General features: G+C 41.4%; 1 protein-coding gene across 5 annotated transcripts in view; it reads left to right on the top strand.

Moving 5' to 3' along the window:
* GAREM1 (GRB2 associated regulator of MAPK1 subtype 1) overlaps nt 1–17,313 on the top strand; it is a 138,405-nt gene that overhangs the window by 106,346 nt on the left and 14,746 nt on the right. For 4 of the 5 annotated variants that reach the window (XM_090039895.1, XM_090039894.1, XM_090039897.1 and 1 more), the window contains 2 exons: nt 560–690; nt 12,495–13,676. In XM_090039895.1, coding sequence (XP_089896021.1) covers nt 560–690; nt 12,495–13,676 — 1,313 coding nt within the window. The remainder of the gene's footprint in view (nt 1–559; nt 691–12,494; nt 13,677–17,313) is intronic. The other variant, XM_090039898.1, reaches the window with a different exon arrangement.

Raw genomic sequence — 17,313 nt, 5'->3', positions numbered from 1 at the left:
GACTCTTAAAAGTAATTTAAAAACCTCATTTCTGATTGGAAAATGTCATGTGTAAAGTAAACCACTGTACTACTGTTACCAAAGTAGGTGCAAGGAGAAGAGCTTCGGTTTTTATTTTTTTGTAGCCATCTAATAATTTTTTTTTAATTGAACACTATTTTTGGGGTCTGCCGCACATTTTGAGGGGAGCCTTTTTAACATGACACGTAAAGGCCAGAAAATGCTGTCTACGCAGAAGCTACTTCAGTGTACACGTGTTCAGACACTAGTAGTTACTCGCCACTTTTTTTTTAAAAGAGCGTTGGATGAAAGGCTTCTTTTTAACTTGACTTCAACTCCCACACATTCCTTTTAATTCTGGTTTAGTGAAACTTGGGCACTTTTATTTTGCAGGTTCATGAAGACTCTTTTTGCAATCTCTCTTGTTATTGTTTGGCTGTTAATAACTGGAAGAAATTGACCAAGCATGATAGTGGGAAAAAAGGCGCCAGCAGTTGCCACAGTGACAGCTGTCCAATGTAAATATCTTACAACTCTTCTGTTTATCATCTGTTTTCAGGGCAGTTTAAGCTGCTGGAACAAGACCGAGATATTAAGGAGCCAGTGCAGTATTTTAACAGTGTGGAGGAGGTGGCTAAAGCATTTCCTGAACGAGTTTACGTCATGGAGGAAATAACGTTCAACGTTAAGGTAGCCCCTGAATAAATATTTATCCCCATCTAAATGATTACGTGTTGCAACCTTTATATAAATGGCAAATGCGCAGCTGCGTTACGTGGGAAGAATGATTTCTTGGGACAGATGAGTCTAAGTCTTGCATTCTGAAACAAGGATCGTTGGTGTCTCTTTTTGTAGCATTAAATCTCTGTGGTCTCCAAGAGCTGTTTTCCCCATAGCCATTTAGGAAAACACCTCTGATCATTGCATTAAAATGGATAGATATTGTTGCCAGATTTTAGACAAAGTGTTTTTGTTGCACCCCAAAGCAGCCTGTTTTTACCTCCTGCTAGGCAGCAGCTGCTCCACTCGCTGTCCAGAAAGTCTAATTTCCAGACCGCGCAGAGGTCTTTGATCAGATGGCAGGCTACCACAGTGCAATAATCCAGTGAATAAAGCAAAACGAGAAAAAGACCAATTGCTGTCTACAAAGGAGATAAGTGAATTGCATGGGAATGCAAAAAGGCCTTTATAGCCATATACAGAGACTGGCATTCAATAGAGTAGTGGCTGCCTGAATCTGCTTACATGAATTCTTACCTGTGTATCCCATGGGATAGAGTGCAAGCCAGAGGAGCTTTCAGTACAGATCAGAGTGGCTGTGAAGCTTCCCTATTTTGTGCTAGCTGGAACCCCAACTAAAGCTTGTTGATCAACTTCCGTGTCCTAGGGTGGGAGCAAGCTGATTATTGTGCAGTGAATTCCCCTCCTCAGAAGATTCTCTGGTTAACTCTTCACCCTCCTTGCACTACAGGAGCATGGGACCAGGGTCAAGCCCAGGGGTGGGCAGTTACTTTGGCTGGTGTGCAACTTAATGAATTTTGGTGAGCTGTCGAGGGCCACACACACAATCTTTCAGAAGAGCTCATTTTAACAAATAACAGATGGATTTTAAAACCCCCCACACAAATCGTATAGTAAAAACAAACCTCTACTATAACATTATAATTTTATTTCAAAAAATTAATTTTTGTCCTGCTTTTATGGTTTTTTAGTAGTGTGTGTATAGAGGCAGTTGTGTAATAGTTCAAAAGAATGTCTTACTCTTGTATATTTTGGGGGAGGAGTATATGGGGGCTGCACATATGCTATGTCCTGGGAGTTGGCTAGGAGTGAGGGAGGGTGGCAGGGCAGGAAGCATGTGCAGCAACAGCTTGCAGAGGCAGTGCGGTGCAGGTGAAGTCTATCCACCACCCCCTCCATCCCGCCTGTAGCTGTTCCAGCAGTGCTCCATATGGAACCTGCAGCCTGCACCACTCGCCCTCCCTGTGCCCACCAATGGCCCTCACACCAGCCAGCATGCACAGCTTTCCAATGGGGCTGCTCCCACTGCTGGTGCAGCATCCAAGTACTGCTTGGCTCCCCTGCCTTCAGCAGTTCCTCCTCCTGCTGCACCACTTGAGGCAGCAGGTAGTGTGGGAAAGTGGTGGCAGGTGTTGGGATGCGTGCCAGGCACCACATGCCCAGCCAGGCAGCTCCAGCCCTGGCATACAGAGCTCTAGCTCCCCGCTGCCTTCCATCCATTCTTCCCACCAGGCAGGACGATCAGCCACTGGCTAACAATGTTAACCCTGAGGTAGAGTAGGTGGAAGGTGGCCAGGAACTGGAGCCCCACACACTGGGGCAGGAGCCACATGGCTGCAGCTTCCCCCCTACCTGGCTGAGTATGTGGTGCCCAGCACACATCCCCATGGCTGCTGCTGTTTCCCTGCACTACCTGCTGCCTGCAGCAGCACATCCAGGGCAGGAGGAGGAGGAGCCACTGGAGGTGGGGAGAGATGAGCGATACCGAGGCGGCTGCAGCAGCAGTGGGAACAGCCCTGCCAGGAAGCTGTGTGTGCTGGCCAGGGCGGTGCCATCAGCAGGCAAGGGGTGGGTGCTGGTGTGGGCTGTCCTGGGTGGAAGTGTGCAGGGCTTGGTCTAATGCAGAGCGCTATGGGTACAGCCACAGGCTAGATGCAATCAACTGGTGGGTTGGATCCAGCCTGCGGGCCATATTTTGTCCACCTCTGGCCTAGCCATAATTTATACGTATGAGGCAGGGTTGTTCAAGGATGTTGTGCAAGTCTAAGTGAATGTGGATTAACTGATGTAATGATGCAATAAATACAACTTCTGGGAAAGCTCATGGCCATTTACATGATTATAAATAAGGGGTTTCATAAATGAATGCAATAGGAAGTTGCAGAATAGTTTTGTTTCAAGGACGCTGTTTAATTTAACTCTGCTTAGAGTTAACATTGTTAGCATTACTCAGTTGACCAATGCAAAAAGGTAAAATACCAGCAAAATGCACTCCTGTGATTTTTACAGTGAGAGTATAGTACTACAGCTTAAATATAAATTTGTTTCTGTGTAAATTGAATAGGGATGTCTTCAATAATACTTCCCATATTCAGTAAACAGAAATGTGGGTCTAGTCAAGGTACTCATAAGCAGCTCAGTAGGCTGTATCTTTGATATGCTTGATTTTAAACCATTTATTTTGATCAGACAGTACATCTGCTACAGGACAAATGTTATATGTAGAAGTTAATCTAAAATTGACTTGAGCAAAGAGAGAAGGGATTAAAATATATGAGTTACTAGATTATTCCTAAATGAGATCTTTAAAAATTATGCAGAATAGGTAATGTACTAAACACATTTTATAAATGGAAGAAGGAAGGAGAAAGCATCATGTTTCTTACCCAAGCCTGCTTTAGACTATGCAGAATTTGCCCAGAGGCCTTTGTGAAGTACTTAAGATCTGCATCAGGCTTCTTCAGTCTGGAAGTAAATGTTTTTCCCTTTCCCATCTTGCTTAATGACAGAAGGGTCTTGATTAGATTCCATCTGCATAGGAGAGGTGATTGGCATGGGAAAATAGCTGCTAATAGCTGTGCAGTAGACAGATCTGCAGAGGGAACTTCGTAACCAAAAATAACAAAAAAAACCCAAGCCAAAAAAACCCCAAACTTGATAAGAAGGAGTGTGTAAAAAAAACTGAATTCTGTACCCACTTTTAAAGGCAGGTCAGGAAAATCTTCTGCCACAATGATGCATTTAAAAAAATAAAGCTTCTACCCAGTTAATATGCTCATTTATCACATTCACCTGATCCAGATATTTACATTCCCACGAGCACCAATTTTACTCCAGTTTTATTCTTTCAAGTAGCATCGTTTGAAGTGCAATGTCATAGAAATCATAGAAAATTTAGGGCTCGAAGGGAACTCGTGAGGTATCTAGTCCAGCCCCTGCTCATATTGGCACCATCCCCAGCTAGACCATCCAAGCCAAAGCTTTGTGTAGCTGGGTGTTAAAAACCTCCAAGGATGGAGATTCCACCATGTCTCTCAGTAACCTGTTCCAGCGTTTTACTACTTTCCTAGTAAGAAAATTCTTCCTAATACCTAAACTAAACTTCCCTTGTTGAAACTTGAGACTGTTGCTCCTTGTTCTGTCACCTGCCACCACTGAGAACAGTTTAGCTCAGTGGTCTCCAGCCTTTTTTAAGCAGGAGATCACCTTTTGGCATTTAAAAACCAACCCAAGATTTACCATGCACCATTGCCATTCCTATAAAGCATGGGATTGTTCCGTCCTAAGTATAGAACTTTCCACTTGTCCTTGTTGAACCTCATAAGATTTCTTTTGGCCTAATCTTCTGATTTGTTTAGGTCTCCCTGAATCCTAGCCCTACCCTCCAGCATATCTACTACCTCCCCCCCCACCCCCAAGCTTGGTATCATCTGCAAACTTGCTGAGGGTGCACTCTGTCATCTTTCAGGTCACTGATGAAGACATTGAACAAATCCAACCCCTGGGGCCCTCCACTTGATACCAGCAGCCAACTAGGCATCAAGCCATTCATTGCTACCCTGTGAGCCCTAGGCTTCAGCCAGTTTTCCATTCACCTTACAATCATTCATCCAGCCTGTATTTCCTTAGCTTGCCAGAGAGAATATTGTGGGAGAGTATATCAAAAACCTTGCTAAAGTCAAGGTACATTGCATCCACTGGTGTCTTCACATCCAAAAAGCCAGTCAGCTCATCATAGAAGGCAATCAGGTTGGTCAGGCACAGCTTGCCCTTGGTGAATCCATGGTGACTGTGCCTTATCACCTTATCCTCCAAGTGTTTTGAGATGGATTCCTTGAGAATCTGCCTCATGTTTTTTCCAGGGACTGAAGTGAGGCTCACCAGTCTGTAGTTCCTTGGATCCTCCCTTTTCCCTTTCCTAAATATAGGTACTGTGTTTGCCCTTTTCCAGTCATCCATGACTTCTCCTGATTTGCAGTGAGTTTTCAAAGATGATGACCAGTGTCTCTGCAGTCTCATCAGCCAACTCCCTCAGCACCCTCAGGTGCATTCCACGCAGCACCATGGACTAGTATAAGTACAACTTTGCTACATAGTCCTTAACCTGTTTCTTTTGCTACTGCTGAAACTGTGCTGCTTGGTGCAGTAGTCTGTGATCTGACCTTGCCTGTGAAGACTGTCATGTAAAATATGACATAATAAGATTCTGATCTCATAATGGTCATCTTGACATTTATTTTTCATCTATTTTTTTTTGCCCTCTTCTGCTTTTTGGGGTTTTTTGGGGGGTGGGTTTTGTCTTCCACCTTGTGCCTTTTTTTCCTTCTGTCGCAACAAAAAGTAAACTTTCCATCACACAACCAGCACACAGCTTGCTTCCTGGGTTTAATTCCTTGTGCTTTCTACCTGTCTGTCTTCCATGCTGTGGTTTTGTTTTCAAGCTTCCGCTTCAACTCTGTTGTTAATTTCCTTAGTTTTTCCTCTCCATACTTAATGTGTTGAAGCAAAGACTTTAACAATGATTGTTGAGAAGTGTGTGTGTGTGTGAGAGAGAGAGAGAATTGACTATTTAGTGTTCTGATCAAATGTTAGAGCAGGGGCAATTATTTCGGGTGGAGGGCCGCTTACTGAGTTTTGGCAAGCCATCAAAGGCTACGTGACAAGTAGCCAGGGGCAGATTAATATTCATTTTCTAAATTTGCGGGGGGCCCATGGGTCAGATAAGATGGCCTGGCAGGCTGCATCCGGCCCACAGGCCGCATTTTGCTCACCCCTGTGTTAGAGAGTGTGCATGCCTTTTATAAATATAAAACAAATTAAGTCTGGAAAAATACCCAAACAAATCTTAATTTGTCAGTTTCTTTTACAGCCTATAGAAATGTGTTTTGGTTTGTAGATTAGTATCAGTTCACAGAAGTTTGTCCTGACACTGTGATCTTGTTTTCATACTTTAAAAGTTTTTTTCCCCCTCTAGAAATCATAGAGAAGTAGAGCTAGACGGGACCTCCAGAGGTCATCTAGTCCAACCCCCTGCCTGTGGCAGGATCATCCCTATTGAAACCATTGTTTAAAATTCATAATCTAAATTCTTTGTAAAACTACCATCCACCCAGACATGACACAAGACACAGCACCCTAACCTGCTACAAGTAAAGCAAGGGAACCATGTCAGCCAATGTCCGGCTTCTATAAAAGGTTGTAATATGTGCTCAGGAGATCCCCAGGAAAGGGCCACACCCCTTGCTACAGAAGGAGGCAAAAACCTTCACAGTGAGCATGTCTATATATGCTGATTTAAGGCACTTTAACCCGTATTAAGGGGGTGTGTGTCTACACATGTGCACCCTTAGCATGCCTTAAAAAGGGCAATTTTAGGCTATTTGCACCTAAATTTGATACCTGCAAAAGTATGGACTGACTTGGGATTAACTTTAGTCCTATGTCAGTCCACGCGCACAGCTTTAATGCACTTTAATACTTGCACATGTAGACGTGGGCCTAAATAGCCTTAATGCACATTAAATTTAGGCACATCTAAATGCACATGTAGGCATGCCCAGTGTATACCAGTCTGACCATGGGATAAAGTTCCTTCCTGATTCTGTATGGTGATTGGTTTGACCCTGAGCAGAGGGGCAAGACCATCTAGCCAGGAACTTCTGGATTTGGTCCCAGCAAGAGCATTGGCACACCCCAGTCAATTCTCCAGCCTTGGCTGCAGCCAGCACCTGGCGCCTCTGAGGAAGGCTTAAAAACACCCTGACCCATGTAGCAGAAAGGGAGCAGAGCAACCAGCAAAGCCCAGAAGCATGGGAAAATATGCAGTTGTTAACAGTGGAAACTGACTGGCCTTTACTGCGAGCTCAGCAGTAATTGCCCTGTAGAAAGATGCAACAAATGTGAAAAACTATTATAAAGCAACTCAAGTATTTTATAGAAGTTTATGCATACCCAAATGATTGGACACTACATCAAATTAACTGATTACAACAGTCAGAATGGACGAAAACATACTGTGTCCGCTGTTGACAGAGTCTATTATATTAAGTTATGGAAAACATTATGTTTAATCTTCCCCAGATTTAAAAAAATAGATGAACATTATTTACTAGAAGTCTGTCTTCTGCAGTAAATGTCACTGTAGTCTAAATTACCTTCGAATTTCAGGAGACAGCTTAAAAGATTAGTGATGTAATTCATGACTGTTTTGCAATGCATTTGATAAAATATCTGTAGGAAGCTAGCAAGTGAAGTAAAGACTCTGGCATCAATATTGTACTGTTGACGTGGCTTGATAACTGGCTGAGAGAGGGCAGGGGGCAACTAATTATGCATGGAATATGTTCCTTCAGCTGGGTGACGAGATGGGTGGAACCTCACTTATAGAACTGATAAGTGTTTAAGCTATTAGTGACTTACAAATAGCTCCGAAATATAGTGCCTCTAATATGGTAGGACTGGATATTCTGGAGCATAATGATAAGCATATGTGGGGTTGAGTTGGATAGTAAAAGTAGAGAGACAGTGGGATAATCAGTGTTACTAACAGAAAGTAAGGAATAAGGGGAAGGAAAATATTAATGAAAGCAAAAATTTCTTGGGGAAAGGGTTACTTGAGGATGCTGCCAGAGTTAACAGTATAGTAACTCAAAGAAACTTCCAGTTTTATGAGGGAAATACCTGAATAATAACTGAAGATGGCTGAAGACTAGTTATATGTTAGTGCAAGATAAGGTTTTAACAAGTTAACTGGAAGAGTTTAAAGTTGTTATGTTAAATGGGGAGGAGGGTTGTCTTAGTATCAAGTAAATATGATAATGATATTGCAGCTTTGAGTGTTTTGTTTGTGCATTCTCTGAATTATTACAATTTTCAGCAGAATCGTGAAATGTATTTAACAAGTGTCAGACCTTAGAGGACATGATAGTGAGAGAGAGTAAGATAGCTTAGAGTACATGATACTGTCCCCATACAGACACTAGGTTACTCTTCACATGTGGAATATAACATATTCTGGCTTTTATAACTTGTTTTGTATCTTTTAAGTGTTCTGTGGTGTCGTCATAAGAGCCTGGCTTGTCTTGTGCAATCTGCTCCTGTTATGATCTTCATGTGATGCTATTTTATATTGAAAGAAGCTAGCTGGTTCCAGTGATGCACAGAAAATTATACTATGTGTATGTGATGATAAAGAAGGACATAAAGAGGCCACAGGCACTATGGACACTTTTCCATGTACCCCAGAGGTGGGAGGTGGCACTTTTGAATTACAGCAGCTCTGAGAGCTGCTCTAATTAAAGTGCTGCAGCATCTTGTATATCAGCGTCCCCATGCACTAAAATAGTGGTGGTCATTCAATGATCTTTAGTTCAAGTGCTCCTGCTGCCATTTTTAAGCATGCTGGTACACAAGATGCAGGAGGCTGCTGGAGTGTGATAATTACCATGTTCCAGCAGACTCAATTAATCAAGTCTGCTCTGATGCGCTATAAGTACAGTGCATCAGAGCAGCCTCCCTGCTTGTGTACAGGTACCCTATAGGATTAAAGATAAGGTATTATAGTTCCATGATCACAGATTATACAACATACTTGTGAATAAGGTTGTGTAATTTTTTTTTTACGTTGCTACAAGGACAGAGTCCAGGTAATTTTGCCACCTCTAGTTAAGAATTTTAACCTGAAAGGTAAGTCTACTTCTGGATTCTAAATTGTGGGTTTTTTCATACTAATTTAGTTTTAATGCAATAGTAAATGATATACCAAGTAGGACATGGGTTTTGTTAGTCAGTGGGCACATCTACATGAGACACCTGCTGTCCAGAAGCCTGATACTATTGTGCAGTAGTGTTGCGTGGCAAAAACAGTGAAGTGTCAGTACTGCACAGTAGCATCACAAAAATAGCGTTTGGCACTAGCAGGTTACTACTGTGCATTCATATAGTACTTGCTTAGTGTTTATACAGGTGCTAAATAAATGCACAGTAACCATTGCATAGAAGTGTCTCGTGTAGATGTGGCCAGTTTAACTAACAATAGATGTGTGCATCCCAGAACACATTTCCATGTTCCTTACTGTAGAATATATGTAAATAAATTGATGCATTTTTAAACAAATCAAACAAATTAAGTGTAGGCATAGGAGAAGCAGAGACCTGAGAACCCAAACTCCAGTGGTGGAGTTGCACTCAGCCTACTGAAACCTGCCAGCAGCTTTTAATTTCACCTTAATGAGTTGCTCTGTGGACAGACTCTAAAGGCCAGATCCTATTTCACCCTGCTCGAGTCCCTGAAAATCCACTAATGCATCTACTATTCTACCCTGCTGACATATTAAACTTACAACTAAGTCACAAAAGAGCAGCATTGAGGAAGAGGACCCACCTGCCTTTTCTATTAACAGTTTTTCAGGGGCTTGAGCAAGGTAGATGAGGTTCTTGAGTGCATTTGATGACTGATAAATGAAGTAGGACCTGGTTTCAAGTATGATTTCAACATTTGATTCACTTTCTTTAGCTAAAACATGTGAGTGATTGATTTATTTTATGATAGTCTTGAACTACAATTAATCCCTCCTGTATTTTACATTCAGAATGAAGCTTGTATACTAATATTTTACTCAGCCAGTGCCAGGCTTGAGCCCTGGCATAATTTATTTTTCCTACCACTTTAACAATTGTATGTTCTTAGTCCAATTCAGTTTTAAATACTAGATCAGCCATGTGCATGTATGCAGTAAAGCTGTGGAACGGTAGCTGATAAGTGTCTGAGTTTAAAAAATTAATTTTCTTTTAAAGAAATGGACCTGCCCAGTTTAATAATCTATTCACTGCTGGTCATTTTAAACTCTACTTTTTTTTTTTTTCTCTAAGACCTAAATCTGGCATCACTAAAAATAAGTATTCACTTCATCAGATCCGTTACAGTATTTCTTCATGGAGAAGCCAGAGGGGTTAATTACCTTAGTCTCATGAGAGGTGAAATATTTCCTGGTATCCTGGATTATTTGTTCGTAGATCTCTAGGGAGCAACAAGTTATCGAAGCAGCAATTTAGCAAATCTAGATAACAACAGCCTTCCTTACTCCCATTGGTGCTTTAAAAACCCCCCCGTAAGATAATAGTTATCTTTACAAGTCTTCAGTTTCTCATTGTATGCCTTGCCTCTTCAAAACAAACAATATATATGGCTATGCAATTCTGTGGAAATTAGAATTCATTTCCTATGTGAATGTTTAAAAAGAAGAAAAAAGCTATAGGGTACATCTAGGTACAAAGTCTTCTCAACTCCTACCAACTTCACTGAATTCAGAACTGTGTCCAGTCATTTAATCCTGAATCCTTGTGTAATTGGTTTCCAACATAAATTTGTAATGAATTTATGGCACCTCAGTCAGCAGAAGACTGAACACTTTTATGTCAATGGTTCAAAATGTTTCCTGACCGCTAGTGTAAACTGTGAATGACTATTATGTACAATAAAATCCTGGCAGTTTCCTGGATTAGACTGACTAGTGTTGTTTAGATAACATAGAACTTGAATAACTTCCTCTCAGGAAACACTGAAACTGAAACCTGTAGCCTGCATGCTTGTACTGAACACATTGTGCATACTTGCTCCCAAAGACCCACAAGCGCCTTTACAAACGTGGACAAATTGCAGATTTTCTTTCAAGGGAAATAGTGATTACTGAAAGCATCTCTCACTTATTTAACAGATAGAGATGACAAAAATTGGTTAGGAAGTTGTTTTCATGATTTTTTATATAGCAGCTATTTGCCAGATTTCAGAATTTGGAATTTAAAACTTTACTGTGCACATGAACTGGGACTTTTGGTAAGGAAAAGCTATTTTTGCATAGCTTAAAATGTGAAATCCCTGCTTAGTTTACCTTCTACTGAGAGCCTGCGACATAGTGCAGATGTCTGTAATAGGCTTGTGGTATTTGCTTAAAACACCTTACTTTGTGAATAGGTGTTTTTGATCCTGCAAGCTCTGTTACCTCATTGAAGGGAAGGTGTTTTGTTACACTAGCTAGACATAAGGGAGATGGAATGGCTATCTAAAATAGATGCTAGTGTGTGAATTCAGTGGTTTTATGGGAATGACTTTAGGAGCATTCAAGCCTTCAACATCCTTCCTTCTTCCCCCCTTTTTAAGTACAATTTCTGTAGTAAGAACTAACCAATATGCCTATACTGGTGTTATCTAATCCTTCCCCTCCCCTTTTCAGAAGGGGCTGAGCGGGGGTTATATTTACTTCCTGCTGACAAGGGAGAGGAGCAATAAGAGGGTATTTCTTGATTCCTAAAGAGGGAACCCGGTGGGAATAGATAGTCTTTGCCCCTTCTGTATTCAAGATACTGTAGGTAAATGTCAGAAAGCAGCAGAAGCAAGAGAGTTGGGTGGCTGAATATCCAGGAGGAATAGCACTGCTCAAATATACTCTACAATTTTCAGTTTGTTGTTGTTGAATTTGGTGGAATATTGTTTCTTTCCTATAAATTACTCGCATGTATTTCTATTCTTTTTGCAAGTTAAGTAAGTTCTAGGGGCATGTGTAGATGAAACAAGGGGCACGTGTGCACAACACTTTAAAGCAGGTTAAATGCTTTTGCACCACTTCAGTGATGTTGGTGTTTGTATGCGTTGGCAGTGTATTGCACGTTAATTCCAGCCGCTGTGGTGCATTCAGCAGCGTAATGCGCCTTAAATGTCTTTGGGGCGCAGCAGACTAAAACACCTCCAAGGAGTTGTTTGCTGCCCTATATCTGCGGAGCAAAGCACCAGGCTCTGTGTGGCTCAGGGACTGTGCAGGTAGCCTGGCAGCAGCCCAGGAAAACAGGCTCCACCAAAGGAGGGGAAAAAAAAATCCAAAAAGCAGAGAGCCTGATCTCTATTTTTTTTTTCCTTGGGAGCCTGCCTGTCTGCATGAGCTGCATGGGGACCTGGTCCTTCCCTCTGGCTGCGGTGCCCCCCAGGACCACCCGAACTGGGTGCCTGCGGGGGAGGGGGTGTGCTGCTGCCATGCAGGGAAGCACCAGCCTCCCCCCCCACCCGCAGCCCAGGGACCACTCCACTCGCCGGCAGTTTGCCCCCCGCCCCCAACCCGCCAGAGAGGCAGGTACAAGACAGGTGTACACAACATGGGGGTTTACTTTGCCCTAAATTGAAGCAGTGTTTTAAAAATCCACCTCTTCAATTTAGGTCCCCTGTTTCATCTACACACACCCTACATGACTATCTTACCATCTTGCTTGAGATAAGGTGTTGTCCCTGCTAGAAATGTAACTTAAGTTTTCATGCTAAATCACTTGTATTTGCTTTGTGAAGATATTCAAACAAAAATAGCTTATACTGTTTTCCTAAATATTATTTTCCATCTCACTATCTAATCCAGCCTAACTATATTTGATATGAATTGAGGTGTTATCTTCTCTGGATAAAAAATATACTTCTGTATTACTATTTGCAGGTGGCTTCAGGTGAATGCAATGAAGACACAGAAGTTTACAACATTACACTCAGTACTGGGGATGAGCTCACTTTAATGGGACAAGCAGAAATCCTGTATGCAAAATCTTCTAAGGAAAAGTCACGACTCAACACCATCTTCAAGAAAATCGGGAAACTTAATTCTATCAGTAAGCTAGGCAGAGGTAAAATGCCATGCCTCATCTGCATGAACCATAGGACCAATGAAAGTATAAGCCTTCCTTTCCAGTGTAAGGGCAGGTTTAGCACTCGCAGTCCACTGGAGTTACAGATGCAAGAGGGTGAGCACACAATTCGCAATATAGTAGAAAAAACAAGGTTGCCAGTCAATGTAACTGTGCCAAGCCCCACACCAAGAAACCCGTATGACCTGCATTTTATCCGTGAGGGCCATAGGTACAAATTCGTCAACATTCAAACAAAGACTGTTGTAGTTTGTTGTGTTCTGCGTGGTAACAAAGTTATTCCAGTGCATTTTCCCTTGCATTTGACTCTTCCAAAATTCGTGCTCCCGGACAGTCTTGTGAAAGGGGAGCTATGGCATGATACCCTGGTCCAGCATTGGTTTAACATCTGCCAGGAACAGTTTGATATAGACGAATATTCCCGTGCAGTGCGAGATGTGAAAACTGACTGGAATGAAGATTGTAAGAGTCCTAAAAAAAGTCGGTGCACTGGGCACAATCATGTGCCAAATTCTTTGAGCTATGCCCGGGATGAACTAACACAGTCTTTTCACCGGCTCTCCGTTTGTGTTTATGGAAACAATTTGCATGGAAATAGTGAAGTGAACCTTCATGGGTGTAGGGACTTGTGCAATGAATGGGCCCTCTTTTCCCATGACGCCCTTCAGTATCAGGACTCTGGGGACAGTAGCACTGACTATCTTTTTCCTGAAGTTACTGAAGAGTCAATGTGTCTGCCTGCAAAACCAGAACTTCCTTATGAAGAACTGTGGCTGGACCAGGGATCTGGGAAACCTTGTGATCAGCCTCTTACTCGTTCGCTAAGTGAGAAGAACAAATGTGACAATTACAGAAGCTCTTTTCGGTCAAAATGTGGTAATGCATCTCTTCCTATGCCTGGAACTCTAGCAGCAGCAACAAAAAAGTCTTCAGATGTTTCCCTACCTCCACCTCCAGTGCCTCCTAAATCAGAAGCAGTAAGTCACTGTTAATTGTCTCTTTATTTATCTTTGAGGGAAGATGCACTTTGGCACCACGAGAGAAGACTTATTCTTGGGATGGGGAAAAATGGTCTCTCATAAGTAACCTAATTCCTGCCAAGTGAAAGTTATCAAAGGATTGTATTTAAAACAAATCAATTAGTATTTTAAACTTACGGCTTTCTATTTCTTATGTTCTCTTCCCACAAATAAGACTTCTTAAATTATAGATGATCCTTCACTTTTCCCGTTATGCCTTGCTTTGAATTGCTGCTTATTTTGCTCAAGCTTTTTGTAGCTGAACTGCATTGGATGTGAATCGATTCAGAATCCTTCAGTGTCATTCTTCATTTAACCACAGAGATTGCTGCACGGGGGTACTTCTGAAATTTTCTGTTTGTATCCTATAGCTTCATAGTTTCATCTTCCCTTAATAGTTCCTGGTAGTGTACAATTTACTTTGTGCACAATGTACCCATGTGTAAGAAAAGCTTCCAGAGAGATTTTCTACTTCATTTTGAGCCTTTGACTGTAATTGCAATGTACTGAATGGTATGTTCAGTCCCAAGTCTCTACTAAATGAAAGTCAACCTGAGGAGTACTGGGCAAGTAATTTGGGAAAGCAGTAGGAGTAGTTTATTTACAGCTTTTTTCCAGAACAATACAATAAAATGAATATTAATATTATATATGTAATAAAATAATATGTATATAATTTATCATAGTTGGTATGGTTAAAAGTATGGTAAGATCATCCGTTTAACCAGTTTACAGTAAATTAAAACAGAACATGGTATATAGTGATATAAAAGAAAAGATGAAATGAAACAGTAGATAATAAGACAAAGAAGAGGAATTCCATTTGATTGTGGCCCCTATTCTTTGTGAAAGTAATGCAGGTACGCGTAAGGAGTTTATGGCAGGATCTGAGTTGTTAAAGAAACAAGATCTGTTTTTTCTTTGTTAGCCCAGTATTTACAACTTCTTATTACTAGAGAGAACCATTTTCCTCATTTCTTCAATGAATAAACAAAACCACAAATAGTGATTTTTTTATTTTATTTTTTTTTAAGTCACCTATCGTTCTTGCTGCAAGAACATGCTCTGTCCAAATATAGGATCCAATAGCACCTGCCCATGACAGTTTTAGATTTCATTACAGTGAATCTTAAATCTGGTAATGGCAAACTCATATTTTGTACCACAGACAGGTAGGTTTCTAGGCCAAAGGAGTGCTTTATTAATCTTGCAAAAGGGGTAGTTTGAGATGGTCTTGCTGCAGCAAATCTCTGCATGCTGGCATCTTTAATTCTTAAATTTTGTTTTGTTGGATCAGTGACTCAGTACATGTCCCAGGCCACTTGTCTACAGTCTAAATAAAATACCTTAGACTAGCGTTTCTCAACCCATGAGTCGCAACACAAAAGGGGGTCACAAGAATATATGAAAGGGTTGTGAACAAACATTAAAAAGGGAAGGAGAAAAATATGGGAAACTGCCAGCCTGTATGGGAAAAGCCAGAGTTTCAGCCTGCAAGGGGCTGCTTGGTGTTCCTCCTGCCCTACACACTGTGGGGCTGGGGGCGGGAGACCCTGGGTTGAGAGTGAGGGGCACTGTGTTAGACTGGCCTCTGTTACAAATGGGTCCCAGTATAAAAAAGGTTGAGAAGCATTACCTTTAGACCTATAGGCCTTGAGTCCTGCCAGAACAGCCCTTCTCCCCGTTTCATTTTAGAAGGATAAAACTCTGTCCAAGGGTTGTTTTGCTGTAGTGTTTACATTTTCAGTGTGCTTATTCTAGCTTGATTTGGGAGGGGGCAAAACATTGATTTATGCGCATATGTAGGCGTATAAAAGCTTCAAAATGGGAGCACTGATAAAGTGTTGGAGTGCATCTGAGGCATGTTGTGTTGCAACCTTGCCGGTAATTAGAGACCCAGACGAGCTCAAGAAAAATGCCAGGAACAGTGACTTGTGCCTGTAATCGAAGCTTCAGAGGCTGAGGCTGGTGGATTTCTTGAACTCAGGAGTTCTGGGCTGCAGTGTGCCATGCCGAGCAGGTGTCTGCGCTTGTCAGCACCATCCGTGGGGTCTCCATGGGAGTTTGGAGTCACCAGGTGCTTAAAAGTGGGAAAGACAGGTCAAAAAGACTTAATCTTTTAGATATGTTTTCCTAACTTGTTTATTAGTCATGCTTCTAAAACGGCTGGACGATTAATTCCCAAGTGTACAATAACAGATTGGTTCGGAGGGAGCCAGGGGTGAACAGGAAGAGACTGGTGTCCCAGCTCAAACTGGTTTTATATTTTTTTTTTTTTTAGGCAGGGCAGGCTATTTATTAGAAACAGCTTGCATTTCGATTAGGAGACCTGCAGGATTATTGACTCCTAAGCCTCAATAAGAGCCTTTTTCCATATTCAGACCATATCCTATGTGTTTCCTACTGTAAACTCTGTAGGAATTATCCCCTTCCTAATGTTACACTGAAACCTTAAGGCTGCAGGGAGGTGAGGCTTACTGATGACCTGGGTCTTAAGGGCTCCCTCAACCTCCTTTGATAGGTTTAGACATCAGTTATAGTCATGCATGTTCTTAAGTACCACCTTTAAAAACAAACACATCACCAAAAAATCCAATGCCCCAGCTCTGATTGGCATATGCAAGTGTTACATTATCAAAAGTGGGTTCAATGACAATACTGGAGAAAGTGCAAGCAGAGCACTCAAATCTGTTTTGTGGCTTAGTGGAACAGCTTTAGGATGAATATTGGCAACCTACCTGACTTCATCAGTGAGCTAGGGTTGAAAAGATATTTATTCAGTTTCTGCGTGGAATATTTATAGTGTAAGTGGATGGAGTTCAGTACCTGGTAACAAACAAGGTTTTGTAATTACTCTCTAAAATAATATTCCATAGTATGTCTCTAGAACTTGGCTGCTGCTTCTGTTTCTGCATGTCAAAATTTAAAATGCACATAAAGGAAAAATGTTGATTTGCGAGGAAAAGGCATTTAATGATTTTAGAAGCTTGAATATTTTTGTTCAGATCAATAGATTCTATAGTATTTTCATCTGATAAGCACCTATTAAAGCAAGGCCCATAAAATAGGAAGTCCTTTCAGGCTTAAGAAAATTAAGCCTGAATGATGTTTTGTTTTTAAGCATGTCCATTATATACTGGACGATTGAAATTCGTATAAGCAGCAAATCTTGAAATGTGGATTTTTTAATTATTTTTTTTTGGGGGTGGGGGGTTGTTTTTAAATGGAGGTACCTTAGGTAGAAGCATTTGTTTTCCGTCTTTGGAACAGGGATGGTAGGATGCATTTTGTCATAGAAACATTTTTTTTCAAAATACCCTGAATAACTTGGGCAGTTCTGAAAAAATTAAGCCACATGAATTGGCATGGGTTTAGACCATGGTCTTGCAGTTGCATTTGTGAATATACCTGCTTTGTATGAGGTTCCCCCAGTGTGAATGTAACCCACTGCAGGACTAGGGCTTTGGCAGAAGCCAGAGTACATTAGGACAATTCATATCTTGATGTCTGGAAAAGGCATCCAAGAGCTACTTTTAATTAAAGTGCCTGGAGCATCTTGTGTATAAGCATCCCCAGAATGGCAGCAGAGGCACTT

This window comes from Crocodylus siamensis, chromosome 3, assembly GCF_052110815.1.
Source record: "Crocodylus siamensis isolate JL-2025a chromosome 3, ASM5211081v1, whole genome shotgun sequence".
Taxonomy (NCBI): Eukaryota; Metazoa; Chordata; order Crocodylia; family Crocodylidae; genus Crocodylus; species Crocodylus siamensis.
Note: the sequence above shows the minus strand (reverse complement) of the source record. Positions and strands in the feature narration are given on the sequence as shown.